The 18,309-nt window shown below is 39.6% G+C and overlaps 1 protein-coding gene across 1 annotated transcript in view; it reads right to left on the bottom strand.

Moving 5' to 3' along the window:
• Positions 1-18,309, bottom strand: part of LOC122797191 (unconventional myosin-Id-like) — a 2,023,191-nt gene that overhangs the window by 462,059 nt on the left and 1,542,823 nt on the right. Inside the window, exon 20 of the mRNA XM_044066013.1 lies at positions 17,982-18,095. Coding sequence (XP_043921948.1) covers positions 17,982-18,095 — 114 coding nt within the window. The remainder of the gene's footprint in view (positions 1-17,981; positions 18,096-18,309) is intronic.

Here is an 18,309-nt window from a genome sequence, read left to right as displayed (position 1 = left end):
TCCTCATCCTGGAGATACCCCGGTAGCGGCAGACGGCTTAGCGCGTCCGCATTACTATGGTGTTTCCCGGGCTTATAAACAATCTCGTATTCGTAAGCTCTCAATGTTACAGCCCATCTCTGAATGCGGGGAGAAACCATCTGCGGCACTGCTTTCATCTCGTTTAACAATGACAACAAAGGCTTATGATCGGTGCAAATAGTAAACTTCCTCCCATAGAGGTATTTGTGAAATCGCTTGATTCCAAACATTACAGCCAAACCCTCTTTATCTAACTGGGAATAGTTTGACTCCGCTGGTGTTAAAGTCCGTGACATGAACCCAATGGGTCTCTCTTGTCCATCTGGCATCTGGTGTGCCAACACAGCCCCTAACCCATAAGGTGAGGCATCACATGACAAAATTAAGTCCTTGTGACTATCGTAGTGCACCAAAACCTCTGAAGACTGCATTAGTTCCTTCGACTGTTCAAACGCTCTGTCCTGTTCCTCTTGCCACGACCACTGAGCCTCCTTCCTTAATAGCTTATGTAAAGGAGCTAACAGTGTTGACAGATTTGGCAGGAACCTGTTATAATAGTTGAGTAAGCCTAAATAGGCTTTAAGTTCTGTAACATTTGTGGGTGCTGGCGCCTGTTGAATGGCTTCCACCTTGTTCCGCAGGGGGTGTAGGCCTGATGCATCCACCTTGTAGCCCAGGAACTCTGCTTCCTTTGCCATGAAAGCACATTTACTCCGCTTCACCCTTAGACCTGCCTCTCTCAGTCATCTCAGCACCTCGTTCAGCGTCTCCAGATGCTCTCGAATGTTCCTACCCGTCAACAGGATATCGTCTAAATACACAGCCACCTTCGGAATTCCTGCCACCAGTCCCTCCATTATTCTCTGGAAAATAGCGGGACTCGAGGAAACCCCAAAGGGTAAACGATTGACTTGGAACAAACCTTTGTGTGTGTTAAGGGTGACATACGCCTTTGACCCTTCTTCCAGCACTACTTGTTGATATGCCTGACTGAGGTCCAGTTTACTAAACCTTTCACCTCCCGACAGCTTTTCAAACACATCCTCCACCTTGGGCAAGGGATACTGCTCCAGCTTCGAGACTTGGTTCACTGTTAACTTGTAGTCACCACATATGCGTACAGTACCATCTGGCTTTAATACTGGAACAATTGGTGCGGCCCATTCCGCAAACTTTACTGGTTCAATTATACCTTGCTTAGTGAGTCGCTCTAACTCAAACTCAACTTTCTTCTTCATTGCATATGGTATGGGGCGGGGTTTGTAAAATCTTGGCGTTACGTTATCTTTCACGTGTATTTTTGCTGGTGGACCCCTCCAGGTCCCCAGTTCCTCTTTGAACACTTCTTCATTGTTCTCCAGCACCTCTTGCAAGGTCAGGCCCTGCTGTTCTACTTTATGGAGCCGCAGACAGCCCATGTCCAGCTCCTTTAACCACGCCCGGCCTAGCAGGTTTGGTCCTTTACCTGCTACCACCATGACTGGCAACTGTTTGACTTGGTCTTTATATTTCACCGTCACTTTCACCATTCCCAACGTGGGAACTATTTCACCCGTATAGGTTCTCAAAGTCACTGAACAGTCCTGCAGCTTCGGAGCTTCTCTGGGCCATAACTTCCCATACTCAGCCTTTGACAGAACTGTCACACTACACCCCGTATCCACTTCAAACTGCACCATTTTACCATTTAAGTCCAACTGGGTTTTAATGGTATCAACTCTTTCCCACCTGGCCTCTTTCATGTTAAACATTGTAAACACTTCTTCGGCTTCCCTGGTTTGTTGATCTGTACCTTCACGCATGTGGTGTGCATACTGCCGTTTTATTTTTCGGTTTCCCTTCCTTTCCATCATACTGCTCTTTTCCTCCCCCTTTTTCGGCTGGTCCCGAGAGGGCGCTGAGCGGCACATTTTTTTTACATGGCCCTTTTTTCCGCAAGCATGACATTTTTCATTCAAAAAACGACAGTTCCGTGACAGATGTTCACCTCCACACCTGTAACAAGCATACTGACCAGACTTCCCTTGTGATTTATGCTCCATAACCACTTTATGCACTGGCAGTGGGGTAGCACTCCTGCTTCCAACCCCTTCAATGGTTTTTTGTTGTAAATCACGAATGTCTTTAGTCGCTGTCTCTATGGCCTGTGCCAACTTCAAGGCCTTTTCAAACGACAAGTCAGGCTCCGCTAACAATCTGTGTTGTATGCGGTTGTCTGCAATGCCACATACGAGCCTATCTCGTAGCATTTCGGTCAGTCTGTCCCCATAATCACAATGTTGCGCCAGTTCCCTCAACACTGCGACATACTCCATTACCGTTTCATTAGCCATTCTAGTCCTTGAATTTAACTTGAACCTCTGGACTATTGCACTCGGCTTCGGGTTATAATGTGACTGAAGTAAGCTCGTCAACTCTGTGAACGACTTGTCCCCCGGTTTATCAGGACTCAATAAGTTCCTCATCAGACTGTACGTCTTGCTGCCCACTGAGCTCAGCAATATGGCTCGCTTCCGACCCGCTTCCATTATCTGGTTTGCCTCAAAAAAATGTTCCAACACTTCACAATACTCCTTCCAGGTCTGTGTCTGACAGTCGTATGCAACCAGTGACCCCAACATGGAACCAGACATCACTCCAGCAGGCCCCGTCTCTTCGTCATCCGACATGAACTGCAGCCCACCGGTTTCAGTCGCAGCGGACTCGGAGGCATCCCATCCCACTCTCGTCGCCAATATGTTATATCCTGGGAAATAAGGAGACCACACGGTTTATGGAGTTGTAAGGCCTTTCTTTATTCAGAGCCTCCAGGTGCGCACCCATGCTACATGCTTCCAACTTCTGCAAGTCATACATACACCGGAACCAACAAGTTACCAGAGAATACAGAACCAACAGTACATGTTGAATTCCCCACAGCGCCCCTACAGTACAACAACCACATTACCAGCCCGAATACTACAGATTAGTAGTTTCATTCGGAATGTTGCAGGGGTACCTCGGCTTGTTGTAATTTTCCCTTTGTAGATGCAATAGTCTAAAATTTAAAATAAAGAATATCTTACTGAAATGACAGCCAGACCAATCAAAGAAGTCTGACATACATACCAACCAAACAGAGACAGCTAAGAATCAATGTCCTTCTGCTCGGTCTTTCATCAAGGAAAAAGCAGTACGAGTCACATGCACTAATCAAAAAAGTGGTTCCTATGAAACAGGTTACAGGCTCTGCAGTGACTGGTTGTCTTGTGCTACATCCTGAGGATTTTAAAAGTAAACTAGAAAAGGGGGTTAGGGTACTGCAGTGTGTATTTAGTAGGTGGAAAAATATGAAAGAGGGGGTACTTAAATTTTATCAGTCTAATGGGAAGTGCCTTCCTACTATGAGCACATGAGACAAAAAATTGTAAGGAGTATTGGAAGATTTTTTTTTAAATGTTTTGTTATATTTTGGAGATTTTCTCCCCAGGCCACCACTGAAAATGAGTCCCTACCCAGTCAGAATTTCCCAGAATGGAATGACAGTAAGTAAATAAATAAATAAATACTGAGCTTCAGTCAATTGATACCTAACACTGACACATATTTGTCTGCAAGTGTGTTTGTGCTTGTGTCTGTGCATGTGTGTGTGTGCCTGTATGTGTGTGATTATGTATATCTATCTAGCTATTTATCTACAGAAATAGCTATACATACATACATACATACACATGCATGTATCTCTCTCTCTCTATATATATATATATATGTATATATATATATATATATATATATATATATATATATATATATATATATATGAGGAACTACAGTTGTTCACCTACTAGCAGCTAACAGCTTGCGGTACATCTGCTCACTGTCACTTGCTCAAAAAAGCAAATTCTCTAACTTCTATTAGCCTGATCTCCTGTTTCTAGATAACCCTCTAAACACCCAATACTATAAACTATATAGTCCTACCAGAGCTTGAACCTAAAACTCCCACCCAATTTCCAGCCCTACTTTTCAGTTCCTTACCCTAGAATCTCCACTTCTTCTCCCTAACCCTAGCATCTCTTCCTATACCTAAAATCCATCCTCCCTTCTTAAACCTAAATTTTCTGATCACTCCCTAAACCCCAAACTCTTTTCCTATTCCCTGACCCTAAAACTCACTTCCTGCTACCTACCTCTACCGAGCATGAGCAGCGGCCTAGCCAAGCTACAAGGCACTCAGGTCCCTGGCTCTTATGCAGTGGTTTCTGGAGAGCTTGGTACTCATAACAAGGTGTGCCATGTGGAAACCGTACAGGTGTGATAGGGTACTTGATGTGGAAGTACTACAGCCGTGTGATACTGGGAGTGTAGATCTGACCTGAAGTCAACGACAAAACAGTCTAGTAAAAACGTATTGAAATGCCCTGCTCCTACTTGTAAAGAATGCATTGCATAATCCAAATATTTTATCACACACGCATACACACCCACATATGTGTGTGTGACAATATTTTTACATAAAATAAAGTATTAATAAATTCTCTCTCTTGATTACCGTCCATAGACACCTTAGAATAGAATGTCTGCAGCAACATTAAAGAGATAAGAGGAAGAAAGGCAAAGGCTAGCAATGCTGCGTGGGGGTGTCCTACCTCATCTTTCACAAACAGAGGCACTAATGGAAAAACTAAAAACTATTGGCAGATTGCAAGTACAAAACATAAGGTGTCAATCAACCGTGCAAGATAATACAGAACAACCCTTCCTAAACCTGTGAGAGTCGATATCTGTTGATAAGGTGTAGTTACAGTTGTTAGTCAGAGCTATGTTGTACAGAATTCAGACCTTTTACTAAAATAGATATCAGAAGTAATTAAAAAGGCACACACACAAAGGTGACATCATTTTTTTTCATTTGAACAATGCTCAGTACTTTCTTGTACCATATGAATCCGCAGCAGATGCAATAATATAAAATAAATTAATGAAAAGATGTGTTCAGTGAAGGTTAGATTCTCTGAATTCCTGAAAGCTGAGAACAGAAGGTGCTAGACTTTATCTTATTTATGCCATCAAATTATCTGGGAGAAGATACATATTATAAAGATGCATAGAACAGAAGTTTATTGTCTTTCTTTCTTAGTTTTTTGAATTCTGATAAAGTTTTTTTCAGAATCTTAGAATTCTGGTATTTCATTTTCATTAACATCAGTTAAACAGCTTCCCACACTGACTTTCTTAGCATAAGAAAGGTTTAACAAAGATTGCTTGTTACTATCTTCTTCATAAAAAACATAGTATAGGGTCTCTAATGTTCTGATAAAATGACCATGGCACTCATTATTTTATTTGTACATTACAACGGTGTAGAAAGTACAGACAAAAGGAGGAAACTAGTTTATTCCAAAGTGAGCGTTACACTGACTTCAGTCACTGCTGTAGGTGTTTAATGGTGGCATTAACAAATTATTCTTTCATTAGGTGTAGGCCACATAATTCAATAGTAACATCTGTCTTGTGGATACATAATTTTTAAGCAGTTATACTTTGCCAAATATAGTATTTCCATCAGTGCTTATGTAAGTGACTCTGTTAGTAAAAAATAAAAGATACCAGCAACCAGCATTGATATATTTTGCTTTCCTTCATCTCATCTCTGATACTTTGCCTTGACAATCCCATGCCACAGTCTGCATGCAAATAATAACAGAGAGAGAGAGACAAAGACAGAGACAGATTGAGAGTTCATTTCATAGTATATAATTTTATGCACAACTATTGTCATATATTGCACAGAAATATCTATAACCATGCCACTGAGGGATGAAGCCTTGATCAGGATACAACTGATTGTTCCAAGATTGTTCCAGGGTCAATTAGTGAGTAAGGTACTGGAACAGCCAGATGAGAAGGTGGGAGAGAATGCTTGTCACCATCGAATCAGTCCTGGGAAGAATGAGACAGCCCAGCCCTTTGAAATGCTGACACCCATCAGAGGTTGAGTTTTGCAGCAAAGCAGTGCAATGACCATGATGTGATCTGGGACTGAGTATGTCAAGCAGATAGCATGCTTGGGGCTCAGTATCGTGAGCACTTTACTTAATGGATTTGCAAGGGTGTACTGGTGGTTAGGATCAGGGGTGTCTTATGGTATTGAATGCTGGGCTGTAGCCCCCCCCCCCCAGCTAAAAAGAGAAAAAAATATGTGCTAACTCAGAAAGTCACCTATTATTTTTGAAGTAAAAATAATACTTAACTTTCTGTTGTGTTTTGGGTTCTTTACATGCATGGAGTTCTGAGAAAACAAAGAAACAAACAAAAATAAATAAAATGGCTTCTTACAATTGCCAGGCTGTTTTGAAAACAATCCAGTACTACACTTCCTGATCATCAATCAGGTTCGATCACCAGCTTTCAGAAGTGACAGCAGTGTCTCTCAATGAACAACTCACTGGTCTGCCGCATCATACAGAGAGGAACCTTTCTATTGGCTCAGGCTGCCTCAGGTGACTGAGGCAGGCAAGGCCAAGAAGAAGGAAGTAGTTAGTGTGGAAGAGGTAGCATGTGCATGGAAACGTTTTTTATTTATATTATTTATTGTAAATTATTTTTTTCCAAGCAGTATTGCGAAGATAAGCACTTAAAGTGTGTGCATCTGTGAGTGTATATAAATATGTAAGTGTGCATGCATGGATAAACTACTGAAAGTGCTGTTGGGAGAATGGTTCATTTTGATGTCACTGAAGGGTTTGGCTCAGATGGACAAACTACCAAATGGATCATTAGGAGAAATGTTTTAATTCAATGGCAGTGAAGTGCTTGTGCATACTTGGGCAACCTACTGAAAGGATTGTTGAGAGGAAATGTTTAATTCTGGAGCTTGTGTATACAGGGACAAACTACTGAAGGGGTTGTTGGGGGGGAAATGGTATAATTTACTGCTTGTCTACACAAGGTTAAACCACAGAAGAATTGATTTAGAAATAATTCCTCAGTCCAATTGATGCTATTTTTATTTTATTACATTCTGACATCTGATGTATATTCAGTCAATAAAGCTGGCTTTAATTGTTGGATGCAGAGGTTCCCTGTGGTTAAAAGTGGCTGACTGTTGTCATTTGTTTACGATAAAAATTTATTATACTGGCTTTGTAGAAGTAGTGTGCATATCTTTTTTTTCACTTCCTGTAACAGTCAAGCATCAGCATTCACCCCAATCTAACAGCAGAGTGGTCCATAGAAGATCACTGGCTTTTTGTAGGGGCAGGAAGGCAGGCACTATTCCCAGAACAGAAGATAACTGGCTTTTTGTAGGGGCAGGAAGGCAGGCACTATTCCCAGAACAGAAGTTAACTGGCTTTTTGTAGGGGCAGGAAGGCAGGCACTATTCCCAGAACAGAAGATAACTGGCTTTTTGTAGGGGCAGGAAGGCAGGCACTATTCCCAGAAAGACTGAATAATATTTTCTTACTCATGATTTTTTATTCAGGCCATCATCAAATCAAAAGTTATTTAAAAAAATCTAATATGCACCTCAATGCATCTACAACTTTATGACTTCTGGGGCCTTAAGAGACCCCCATCTTAATTCAGTTACTTCATGCAGATTTAAATTACAGTAGAGTCTTGGCTAGTTACAGAGAGTTCAAAGCATGGGGGGGGGGGGTAAAAAGTAAGATGAAGTATGAAAATGCAAGAAAGAAGTAATCTGTCTGGATAGTGTGGGGGCTAGGATGAGGGGAAACAGAGAAAGGCACTGCAGGAATGCAGAGAAAACTAGTGGGTAACAGGGGGACCCATGGACTGTTGATTAGGGCTAGACATCTAAAATAGACATAGTCAGTAAAGTGGCTATAATGAGTGGGCTTGTGCCGAAGCAGTCTGTGGATGAAAGTGAACAACCACATCTGTTTCATCACATATAATGTTTGTTGACCTTCAGTAATGCAGCCCACCTCACTTTATTTGGCTCTACCCATTCCGTTGCTCCCCACAGCCCCCTCTTTACTTTGAAGTCACCAGTCACCCACAGGTTAGGATAGATCCAAATCCTGATGGCTCCTGGAATGAGAGCTCCCATGATCAACTCTTGGGCAGTGGAAAAAGTGGTTAATAGAGACGCTGATGTTCAGCAGACACACTGGAAAAAGAGCATTCAGTTAAAGAAAACAACCAAAGAAAGATTGATGTGTTTGGAGACTAAGATATGAAACACACTGTGTATCACAGGCACAACAGGAATAGAGGGAGGCATTGTACAGAATTAAATGCAGTATGTCATATTGCTAGTTATTTCCAAGAGGTACTGATTGCTTATGTATATTTATTTCATAGTATAATAAAGATATTCTGATGTGTAATAAATTAAGCTCAAATACTATGTAGTTCAGTTAGTAACTGCTAATTCTTCAGCAACACTAACTGATGCAAAACTGCCTCAACTTTTAGCAACATTTTGCAGACAACCTCTGTTACTAAACTGCTATTCCTTACATCCTAAGCATACCTTGAGTAGAGAAAGAACTAAGCAAGTGTGCAAATGGCAACAGCACCAAGTTGAACCTGCAAGGCATCAACAGAACTTTTCCACCCCTTATTACATAGGCTATATCAGAATAAAAATGAATGACCATACTCAGGCATTGCAAATGTGCTTCTGAACAGCAGAGAGTAGTGTTTTAAGCAGGTCTGTATCACATGTCCATAATTACTGCCCTTATGTTTGATCATTTAATCTGACTGATTTGTAGCTGGCATTCCCTTCGCATGTCACAGTTAATTATCTTAACTAACACTAACACTAACACTTCCCTAACAACAACAACAAAAAGAGCAGCAGATCCTAACCAACATATTTTCACACATTCCAGGAAAGCTGTCACTTTGTCATTCATTTGAGATCTTTGTGTAGAATTATCCTAAATCAAATTGGAAACAGCTCGATTATAGCTTATACCCAAACTCAAGTATTTCCCGTGTATATGTAATCGTGTTTTTCTGTTGACTCTATTTTTTTGGGGGGGGGTAAGTTTTTAACCAGTGTTTCTTTTACCATAGTTGGCATAGCTTTGCATGGAGGTTCCTCCACTCAGACTGTTGGTTCAAATGTGCTGGCTTCATTCCAGTTTCCTTCCTTACAATAAATGTAGCTGTAACAAAATATTTCACAGAGTGACTTTTAAATTTTATTTATTTATTTATTGACATTTGTTGACTGGGTTAGTCCAACTGGGATTTTGTCCCATTTTCAGTGGAGACCCGAGGAGAAAAGCTCCAGATAGTACAATAAAAAAAAAACTACAGTGGTATACAGGTATAGCAAACAATAGAAATAAAACTAGTCATTTCGGTAGTAAAACACAAACAAAACAATACAGTAGTAAATAATAAACAAAATTAACAATAGTTAAATGACAGCACAAGGTTTTTTTTTTTTTTTTGTGCTATGTAACTGTACTAGTGGGGATAGAGTTTAGAAGTATGACAAGAATAGATGGAGTGATTCCAATGTGGGGGAGGAGGAAATTATGTACGGTCATAGCAGGGGCAAATTCTGGAATTGAGTAAATGAGTCTTTAGTTTTCTTTTAAATAGTGGGGTGTGAGAGAAAGAGCGAATGTCAAGGGGTAGTTTGTTCCAGGCTTGGGCCACAGAATGTTTGTAGAGTAGCTTACCTACTGACTTATTTGGGTGGTAAATATCAAGCAATTGTTGATTAGAGGTGCGGAGGGGTCGAGATGGGGTGTCGACAGAGACAAGGAGAGATAAGAATGGACAGTAGGATGGTTTAAAGAGCACAGAGTTCAACATGTGAAATTGATAGAGATGTAGTAGTTGTGGGAGTTCTAGCCATTGTAGAGACTTCAAAGCAATGCAGTGGTGTGTGTTGTTTGGGGAGTTGGTGATGAATCTGGCTATTTTGTGGTAGGATTGTTGGAGTTTATTCAGGGTAGTTTTTTGGATATTTGTGAGAACTGGAGCAGCATAGAGGAGTGAGGGGAGGAGGAGTGCTTGTCCTAGGGTGAGTCTAGCATCGGGACTGAGATATTTTTTGTTTCAATATAAGAGGCCTAATTTCTGATGTGTTTTCTTTATACATTACTGTATGTGTTGATTGAATTTTAATTAATCGTCGATAATGACTCCAAGTTGTTTTGTGTGGGTGTCAGGTAGGATAGCTGTATTATTGCATGACTTAATGACAAAGGAGGATTTATAATGATTAAGAGAGTGGGGTAGGAAGAGTAAGAGTATCTTACTCTAGAAGTAAATGTTAAAAATCATACTATGAAATATGCGCTGAAATAGTTTGATGCAAAGCAAATTATGTCTCACATTCACCCTATGGTATTAACTTTGAGGGTATTAGTTCCTAATAGAAAAATAATACCAGTAGTGTCCCACTGGGGTTCTGTCCTGGGCCACCCTCCCTTTAACTTATAATTCACTAACATGAAAGCTAATGTCCAGGGATTGTGTCTAACTAAATCTGTTGATGAATGGAAACTTTGGGTGGTTATTAAATCCTATTTTGATACTCATATTCTCCACTGAAGGCTTGACTAAGCAAGAGCTTGCTGTGTTTATCGTGGCCTTACCATCAACAACAAAAAAATACAGTACAGTTTCCTTTGGTAAATCTAGCATCACCACTGCATACCAAATGGATAACATTCTACTGAAGAATACCCAGGTCATCAGGAGCTTTGGGGGCTTATGTTGATAATTAGGTCTCCCATGACTGCCCCATCCCTGTTACGGTTAGAAAATCCTTCAACCTTGCAGAGCTTATCATTTTGGGTATCTCCACAAGATCAAAAGAAGTTATAGTCTCATTTTATCCATCTCTTCTTAGGTGCATAATTGAATGCAACGCCCCCTTTGGCATGTACCTCCCTAAGCACAGAAAGCAATTTTGAGAGACCTCAATATTTTGTCACCTGAAAGGTCTTAGTACATGATAAACAAAACATCATAACCCTCTATTCAGTCTTGTGCAAGCACCTGAAGGGAGATCACTGCTTGGCCTTTCATGCTTTGAATGACTACATACTCTTAAAAAACTCCACCTAAACAGAACCATTGGTAAAGCAAATACCTTCTCTAAGGGTCTAAACCTATGCTGTCTCATTAACTATGCTTCATAGGTTCATAGGTTGGTACTAGGCTATCAGCCCTAGGGCATATACAAGCCTAGCCATAACAATTCCCTGGCTATTTCTTCCCACATTATTTACTTTCCTGGACCCCTGTCTAGCAGGGCGACTGACGTGATCCCTGGGGTGAATTTCCTTTCTCCCATCCAATCGTCAAGGTTCCTCTTGAAGAGGTCCAAAGAGGCAATCTGCTTGACATGTATGGGCAATCTATTCCAGAGTCTGGGGAGTCTCTGGGTCAGGAACCTATCCCTCCAGCATGTTTTGTTTATTGTGATGACAAGGTTTAGATCCCTGGAGCGTGTAGCTCTGAGGGATTGGGATTTCTTTAAGTGTAGCATGTCCAACAGCTCTGGGTTTGACATGGCCTTGTATGTTAAGCAGAGATCGCCTCTGAGTAGACGATATGCGACAGAGTATAGCTGGATTTTTTAAGGCGGTCAGCATAGGGCATCTGCTTTAGGCCTGTGATTCTTTTAGTGAGGTATTTCTGAGGCCTTTCCAGTTGTTGCAGATGTCTTGAGAGGTACATACCAAATGGGGCGTTGTATTCTATAATGGGTCTAATGAGGGATGAGTACAGTGGGACAATGACCTCCTTTTTTCTGGAATGAGAGGTTATCTGACCAAACATATCAAGCAGAGTTCTTCCCTAACTACCTTTAAACCCAGTATAGATAACTGAATGGGGGACTGCAAATTTTCAGCTGGGATATGTGGGGAAGTCTATTAATGGGTACATTATTAATCTTGCACCAATAGTGGGTGAAATAGATGAGCCTCTCAGTGAAATTCTTGGTCATAAACGTAGTATAAACCTATAAATCACAGGATGGTTATTCTTGGTCTGATGTACACCCAGTCTGTGAGTCAATATCTCTAGACACCACTGCCCAGGATCAGGCTGGTTACCTTCAAGCTACTGTCAATCATCCAGACAGACATCAGCAGAAGAACCTCAGGATAGCACTCCAGGTAAGAACTGAGGGAACACCTTTCCCATTCACAACATCTTCCCTTAAGACTAGTTAGTGTCTGAAAACATGCTAGTTCAGCATCAGGAATTATTCAGGGAAGCTGGATAAACATTCCCTATTGGCCCATTCATCCTCCCTTCCCTGGTCCCTGGAAACACTGAGAGAGTGAGGCAGGAGCCAGGAATCATGGTAGTCACCTTGTTTTTCTGCTAAGCCCCGGCTTCCCATCTTGTAGCTGAATATGCATGCCACCAAAGTAGGGTCCGTAACAACAGCCCAGTGACGAGTGTGTACTTCCATCTATATATGCCAAAATTGGCTTCAGCATTACACACTGCATAGCAAGATATAGTACAGTCTCAGTTTCTGTGCACCCTTGTTTTAACACTTAGAATCCACCAGCTGATAGTCGAGGAGTTGTCCAGGTACCCTCCCTCCCCCAATAAAGGAAAGTCACTATCAGTCATTCTCTGTATCGGCCATTCACTCCCACTTTTTCCAGACAGTTATGTCTCAAGTTAATGGTTCATGACAGGTCATATGGGTTGCAATAAGGGCTTTATCTTTCTTTGCTGTACAACCAGCTTATTTGCAAATTTTCTTTTGCTTTTCCTTGATTTTTGTCTGTGAAGTAATTAAAATGGGACCATTTTGCTCACTCCATAATGGCAGTACATAAACAATAAATAAAGTATTAGTTTTTATTCGTGTATGGAACCAAGAGGCATACTGGTTTACTAGTAATACCTGGAATAACAGACATTCAAACAGTCACCCTGGGGTACTGAATTTTCAAATCTGCTTTATTGATATTCTGCACAATAGGTAGGTGGTATAAATGACTTCTCAGCTGCACTGTAATGCAAAATTAACAGAATCTATGTTATCCATAGATTATATGAGGAGTTTCTCTTTTCAATTCATCAAAATAGAAAAATCTACTGCATTTATTCACAAAAACATTGTTTGTGAGAAAGAGCATATTTAATTAGAGTTTATTAAGAACTGCATATTGTGAATAACTTCCATAAGGCTTTAGTTTGACTCTTTAATCAACCACATGTTAATGGTGTGGTTTGTCCTTGAGTATTATATTATTAATCATGGACCATTTTCTAAAAAGCATGAGACATTTTTTCACAAATAAAACAAAAACACGCACTGTTGTGCGCATATGCTAGTGAAAAACTATATCAATCAGCTCATATACTGTATTAGTGTTTAATCAGCTCCTGTGGTCAAGTACTATATTGTGTAATACTGCACACCAGAGATTATACAGTATAAAGCTTACCCAGAGCCTTCTAAATGCTTTAGATAATTACTTGCCAAATGAATAAACTGCATCATATAAAATCATTCTCAATGTCCTACCACTCAGGACGTAATGTTCTACAAATTTCTGCTTTTAGTGAAATGTGCATTGCTGATTTTAGGAACCTTTGAAATCAGCTAGAGTATTTTAACCTGAGAGTAAAATATAATAAACTTGTGTGTTTTAACACCATGTGCTGTAAAACAAATGACTAACAACTGTTAGTGATGTGTTGTGCATAATGGAAGCCAGTGACTATTAATCAGAGACAAATCTGTACTTTCAAAATGCTACTTAGCACTGCAAAAAAATCATGCAATAAACTTGCCATCAGACAACGAGCTTAGAAACACTGAAACATTCTCAGTACCTTGGAAGCTGAAATAAATGCTACACTTTAACCATTCCTGTACAGAGAAGACATGAATCCAAGTGATATATTATAGTTATACTGAAAGTCATAAAAAAGGACCCCCAGCTATTCTAGTCTATCATACTGATGAATTCAGAGTACTATCATTGTATTGCTGGAAATGAATTCATCCTCAAGTCTTAGTGAGTGCCATCATGTGGTAGACCCTGTTTTCACAAAATCTCACCAAGATGACACTGATATATAGACTGCATTTTATATCACATACACCATGGAGAAAGGAAGGTTACAATATAAAAAAGAGAGATTGGGTGCATAGGTCCAAGGTTGAAAAGTGCCCTATCCTGGTGCACAGACTGGTGCCAGAACTAGGAAAAAATGTCAGTGTAAAATCCTCAGAACATGGAAGCAGTTATGTCTCAGAGTTAGGCCATGCTCAAGAGGAGGAGGATGGTCCCCCTGTGGCAGAAGAAAGTAGACCATAAAAAAACACACACACAAAAAAGGCTGACTGGCCAAAAGAGAGGCAATTAGATGATAAAGTAGATTGCTGAAGATAAGAAAAAATAAAGAATGTGCAGAAAGAATAATGGAGAAATTAGTAGAAAGAAAAATACTTGCACAATAAAAAAACTGTCAAAAGCTACAAATGAACATTTGTATTCATTAAGAAAAATAAACTTTGAGCTGCATGGAAAAAGAAATGACAGAGGAAGTGTGAAAGTATAAAAAACAAAGTCCAGAGATTTTTGAAAGATATAAAAAAGAAACATAGACACCGTAAAGAAAAAGAAATTTGGTATGGTAAAATATTCGTGCAGAGGAGAAAGCCTAACTAATCGATACAAAATAGCAGCTCCAAAGATATTTTAAGAGAAATACAGGCAAAGGCATCTGGTTAAGAAAACAAAGGGGAAATGTAGAAAAGAAGATTAGTAAGGTAAAAATAAAACAAATAGAAGATTAAGTTATAATTTTTTTGTAAAGTAAAGGATTTCATGTGGCGAATGCAACACAGGCAAGATGGAACAATGGGTCCCCAGATTAAGGAGCAGCAAGTGGAAAGGGAGGCATCTGAAGAAGATTTACCACATGGTGATGCTCTGATGCTTTTTTAAGAAGACTGGTATGAAAGTCCAATTGAAGTTTTACAACAATGAAAGTAGCAAGAAACACTGGCAACTTTGACCTAAGTAATGTTGTGAAGTGATGGATTGACAGGTTCCCATATGAAGGAACAGCAGATGAAGCACAGTGCATTTGAAGAGAATATGTAACAGGAAGATGTTCTGAAACTTTCTGTAGAATAACTAGAAGAAACAGAGAACAAAACAGATGCTCTCAGTCCAGAATAAAATTTGATTTAGTAGCGATGGACAGACATATCAAGATAAATGAAAGAAATAGATTACAGGAAGTAAATAAGATTCAAGATGTTAGAAGATTGGTAAAACACATGAACACAGTAATCAAGACTATTAAGAGAAATTCATGTCATATACACAAATAAATAGGATACATTACTGTGGAGCTAAACTAATAACTAATAAAATGTTACCATAAAAACAAAGTAATGGGCAGCCATGGTGGTGCAGCGGTTAGCGTTGCTGCCTCACAGCAAGAGGTTCTCCGGTTCAGTTCTTGGCTGGGGTGCTTTCTGTGTGGAGACTGCATGTCCTCCTTGTGGTCGTGTGGGTTTCCTCCGGGTGCTCCAGTTTCCTCCCACATCCCAAAGACATGCAGTAGGTAGATTGGACACTCTAAATTGGCCCTAGGCATGAGTGTGTGCATGTGTGTGCTTTCTGTGGAAGGTTGGGCACTGGGCTGGCAACTCGACACCGTAAAACTCCATTGCCAATCATGAGCAAACAGATGATCCACTGTGGCGACCCCTAACTGGGAAAAGCTGAAAGAAGAAGAAGAAGAAAAACAAAGAGTAATAAAGGAAAGGAATGGAACAACTAAAATGCCACCATGGAGCCACTGAATAGAGAAAACTATAAAGCAATTAAGACAAGGGGTATCACTGTCAGAAGAATATAGAAAAGGGAACAGATCACCAAAAATACTTAGATAGACATGGTAAACCAACACACAATATCAAAACAGACCAAGAACAATCATACACTATTGTCAATAATAAAATAAAAATATCAGAATAAGAAGAAAACATTATAAGATATACAGTTAAATATAAAGGGAAAGTGCAAAATAAGCAATTCAATGATGAGTGAAAAATGTTTTGCAGAGAAACGGGAAACAAAGCAAAAGGAATAGAAACACCACTAAAAAGGAGGATGTAAATATGTTTTGGAAAAATATTCATAAAAAACATATTGAACATAACAAAGATGATGAATGAATCAAAGAATTATAAGAAACAGCAAAAAATCATAATGTATAGGACATGAAATGGGATGAAGTAATGGCTTGAGAAAATGAGACAAAATTAAGAAAAACTCCGAGTTGGAAAACCCTAGGCCCAGATGCAGTACCTAACTTTTGGCTAAAGGTATTGATATCTTTCCACAAAGATTTAGCCCTGAGTAAGAATTACTTATATGAGCATCCTGGAAAGACACCAACCTGGTTAATAACAAGAAAATGATACCCATTGGTTCCTAGGTATGTACTAGGCTAAATGCTCTTGCAGGCTATTTTAAGCCTAGGCAATTTCCCTTTTGGTGCAAGAATTAACCTATCCATGGTATTAGATACACCTTACCCATTCCGTGGTCGATAATTGTATAGTCGTTAAGAGTGAATGTGTAAGCCATCTAAAAAATATAGATCAATAACTTGTCTTCCAGCACTATACAAATTATATACTGGAATTGATGCAGGCAGAGTTTATAGTCATTTAGAAAAAATTGATTATGGTCATATGGAAGAAAGGATCATTTATAGTTAAAGTCATAACAGAGAATTATAAAAAAGGAAAGAATCTAAGTATGGCATGGAAACTCTACAAAACAAATAAAACAAAACAAATAAAAAAAAAAAAAAACAAGTAAAGAGAGCTCCTGCAAGAACCTCATGTTGACCAAGATATGACGCAGGAATGGTTAAGCAGAGGTGAGCTGAAAAGATGAAAGGCTAATAATGTCAGCCTTTGTACATGTTATTTTACAAAGTCCATAGAAAATGTCTGAGAAATATCAACTGCAAGTTGTAAAGAAAAGAGCAGTAAACAGTTACAGATCTTGTTTCTGGGTGTGATGCACTCATGGCAAAGGTCCTGTATACTGAAAGGCACAAAAATGTGGGAAGAGTGCTGCAACGGGGATTGTGCAAACACTACAATATAGAAGTAGCTGAAAAACATCGGAAATATGAACCACAAAGTATTATAACCATGATGAAGTCTACAGCATCTGAGATCACCAATTACCAACAGTTCTAAAACAGATGAGAGCCAACAAGATATTTTAGCCCATGAAAAAAACAGGCAAAAGTAGCATTGAACATTAAAATTGCTACATCCAGTGATTACAGTGTCTTACATACAGAGAGACACAAAGTCATGAAATGCCAGGACTTGCGAGAAGAAATTAGAGCAATGTGAAAGGAGGATACCCAGAGAGTTCCAATAGTAGTTGGAGCAACCCGTTATACTTAGGTATATGTAATCCACATGAATTACAGGGGGAGGCCATTCTGGGCACATTATGGGTGCTGAGAAGAGCACTTTTAGCTAACATGAAAGACTGAAACAAGACTAGTTAAATGAATTGCATTTGTGGCCTGACTTAGGGACAGGGCCCATTCTTGTCAGGGTATTAGAAACCCAAAGGACATAGGGAAATTAAACGGAGAGAATTGAGTTTAACATGAAGTAACACTGGGTACTACTTTTTCTATACAACTGTTTATGCACATCTGTTTGCAGTGCTTTTTTGGTATGTACGGAGGCCTTGTGAGAAGAGGAGATCACGTCATGGCATAATACATGAATCATCAGATGTAATCGGACACAAAACTCATGGTTTGACACAGGAACCAGTAGATGGACTAGAACAAGAAAATATATGATACTAGTTCATGAATAATGTGCATGGATTTGTTAAGGAGACCACTGCTGACCAAAAATTTGAATGAAGGCCTGCAGATTCCCCACCCTTTGTACAACTTCAATATACAACACAGAAGCATGTTTTACTTACATTAGTCAGAGGAATGGACTTCATGACCTTGTACTGTTTGAGGGGCTCCAACTTGTATAAATGTTTGTCAGTTATCAGAATTGCACGGTCTTCACTTTTATTGAATCTGTTTACCTGTTCAGAAAAAAAATGGAATTAGACACAATTGCATGGCCACAGCCTATAATTTGTCAATTTTACCTCATGTATTCCATTCATTTATACATTTTTGGGAACCATTTAGGGCACTTCATATACCATAACAGTATTGTAGTGGATGCTGGTAACTTTTCTAGTCTGCCTGCTTCAGTATCCCAGGCAAGAATTAAAAGTATTCAGATTCTTTATG

Source organism: Protopterus annectens, chromosome 3.part0, assembly GCF_019279795.1.
Source record: "Protopterus annectens isolate FY-2018-M chromosome 3.part0, PAN1.0, whole genome shotgun sequence".
NCBI classification, from domain to species: Eukaryota; Metazoa; Chordata; order Ceratodontiformes; family Protopteridae; genus Protopterus; species Protopterus annectens.
The sequence above is the reverse complement of the archived record's forward strand: the minus strand, read 5'-3'. Positions and strand labels throughout refer to the sequence as shown.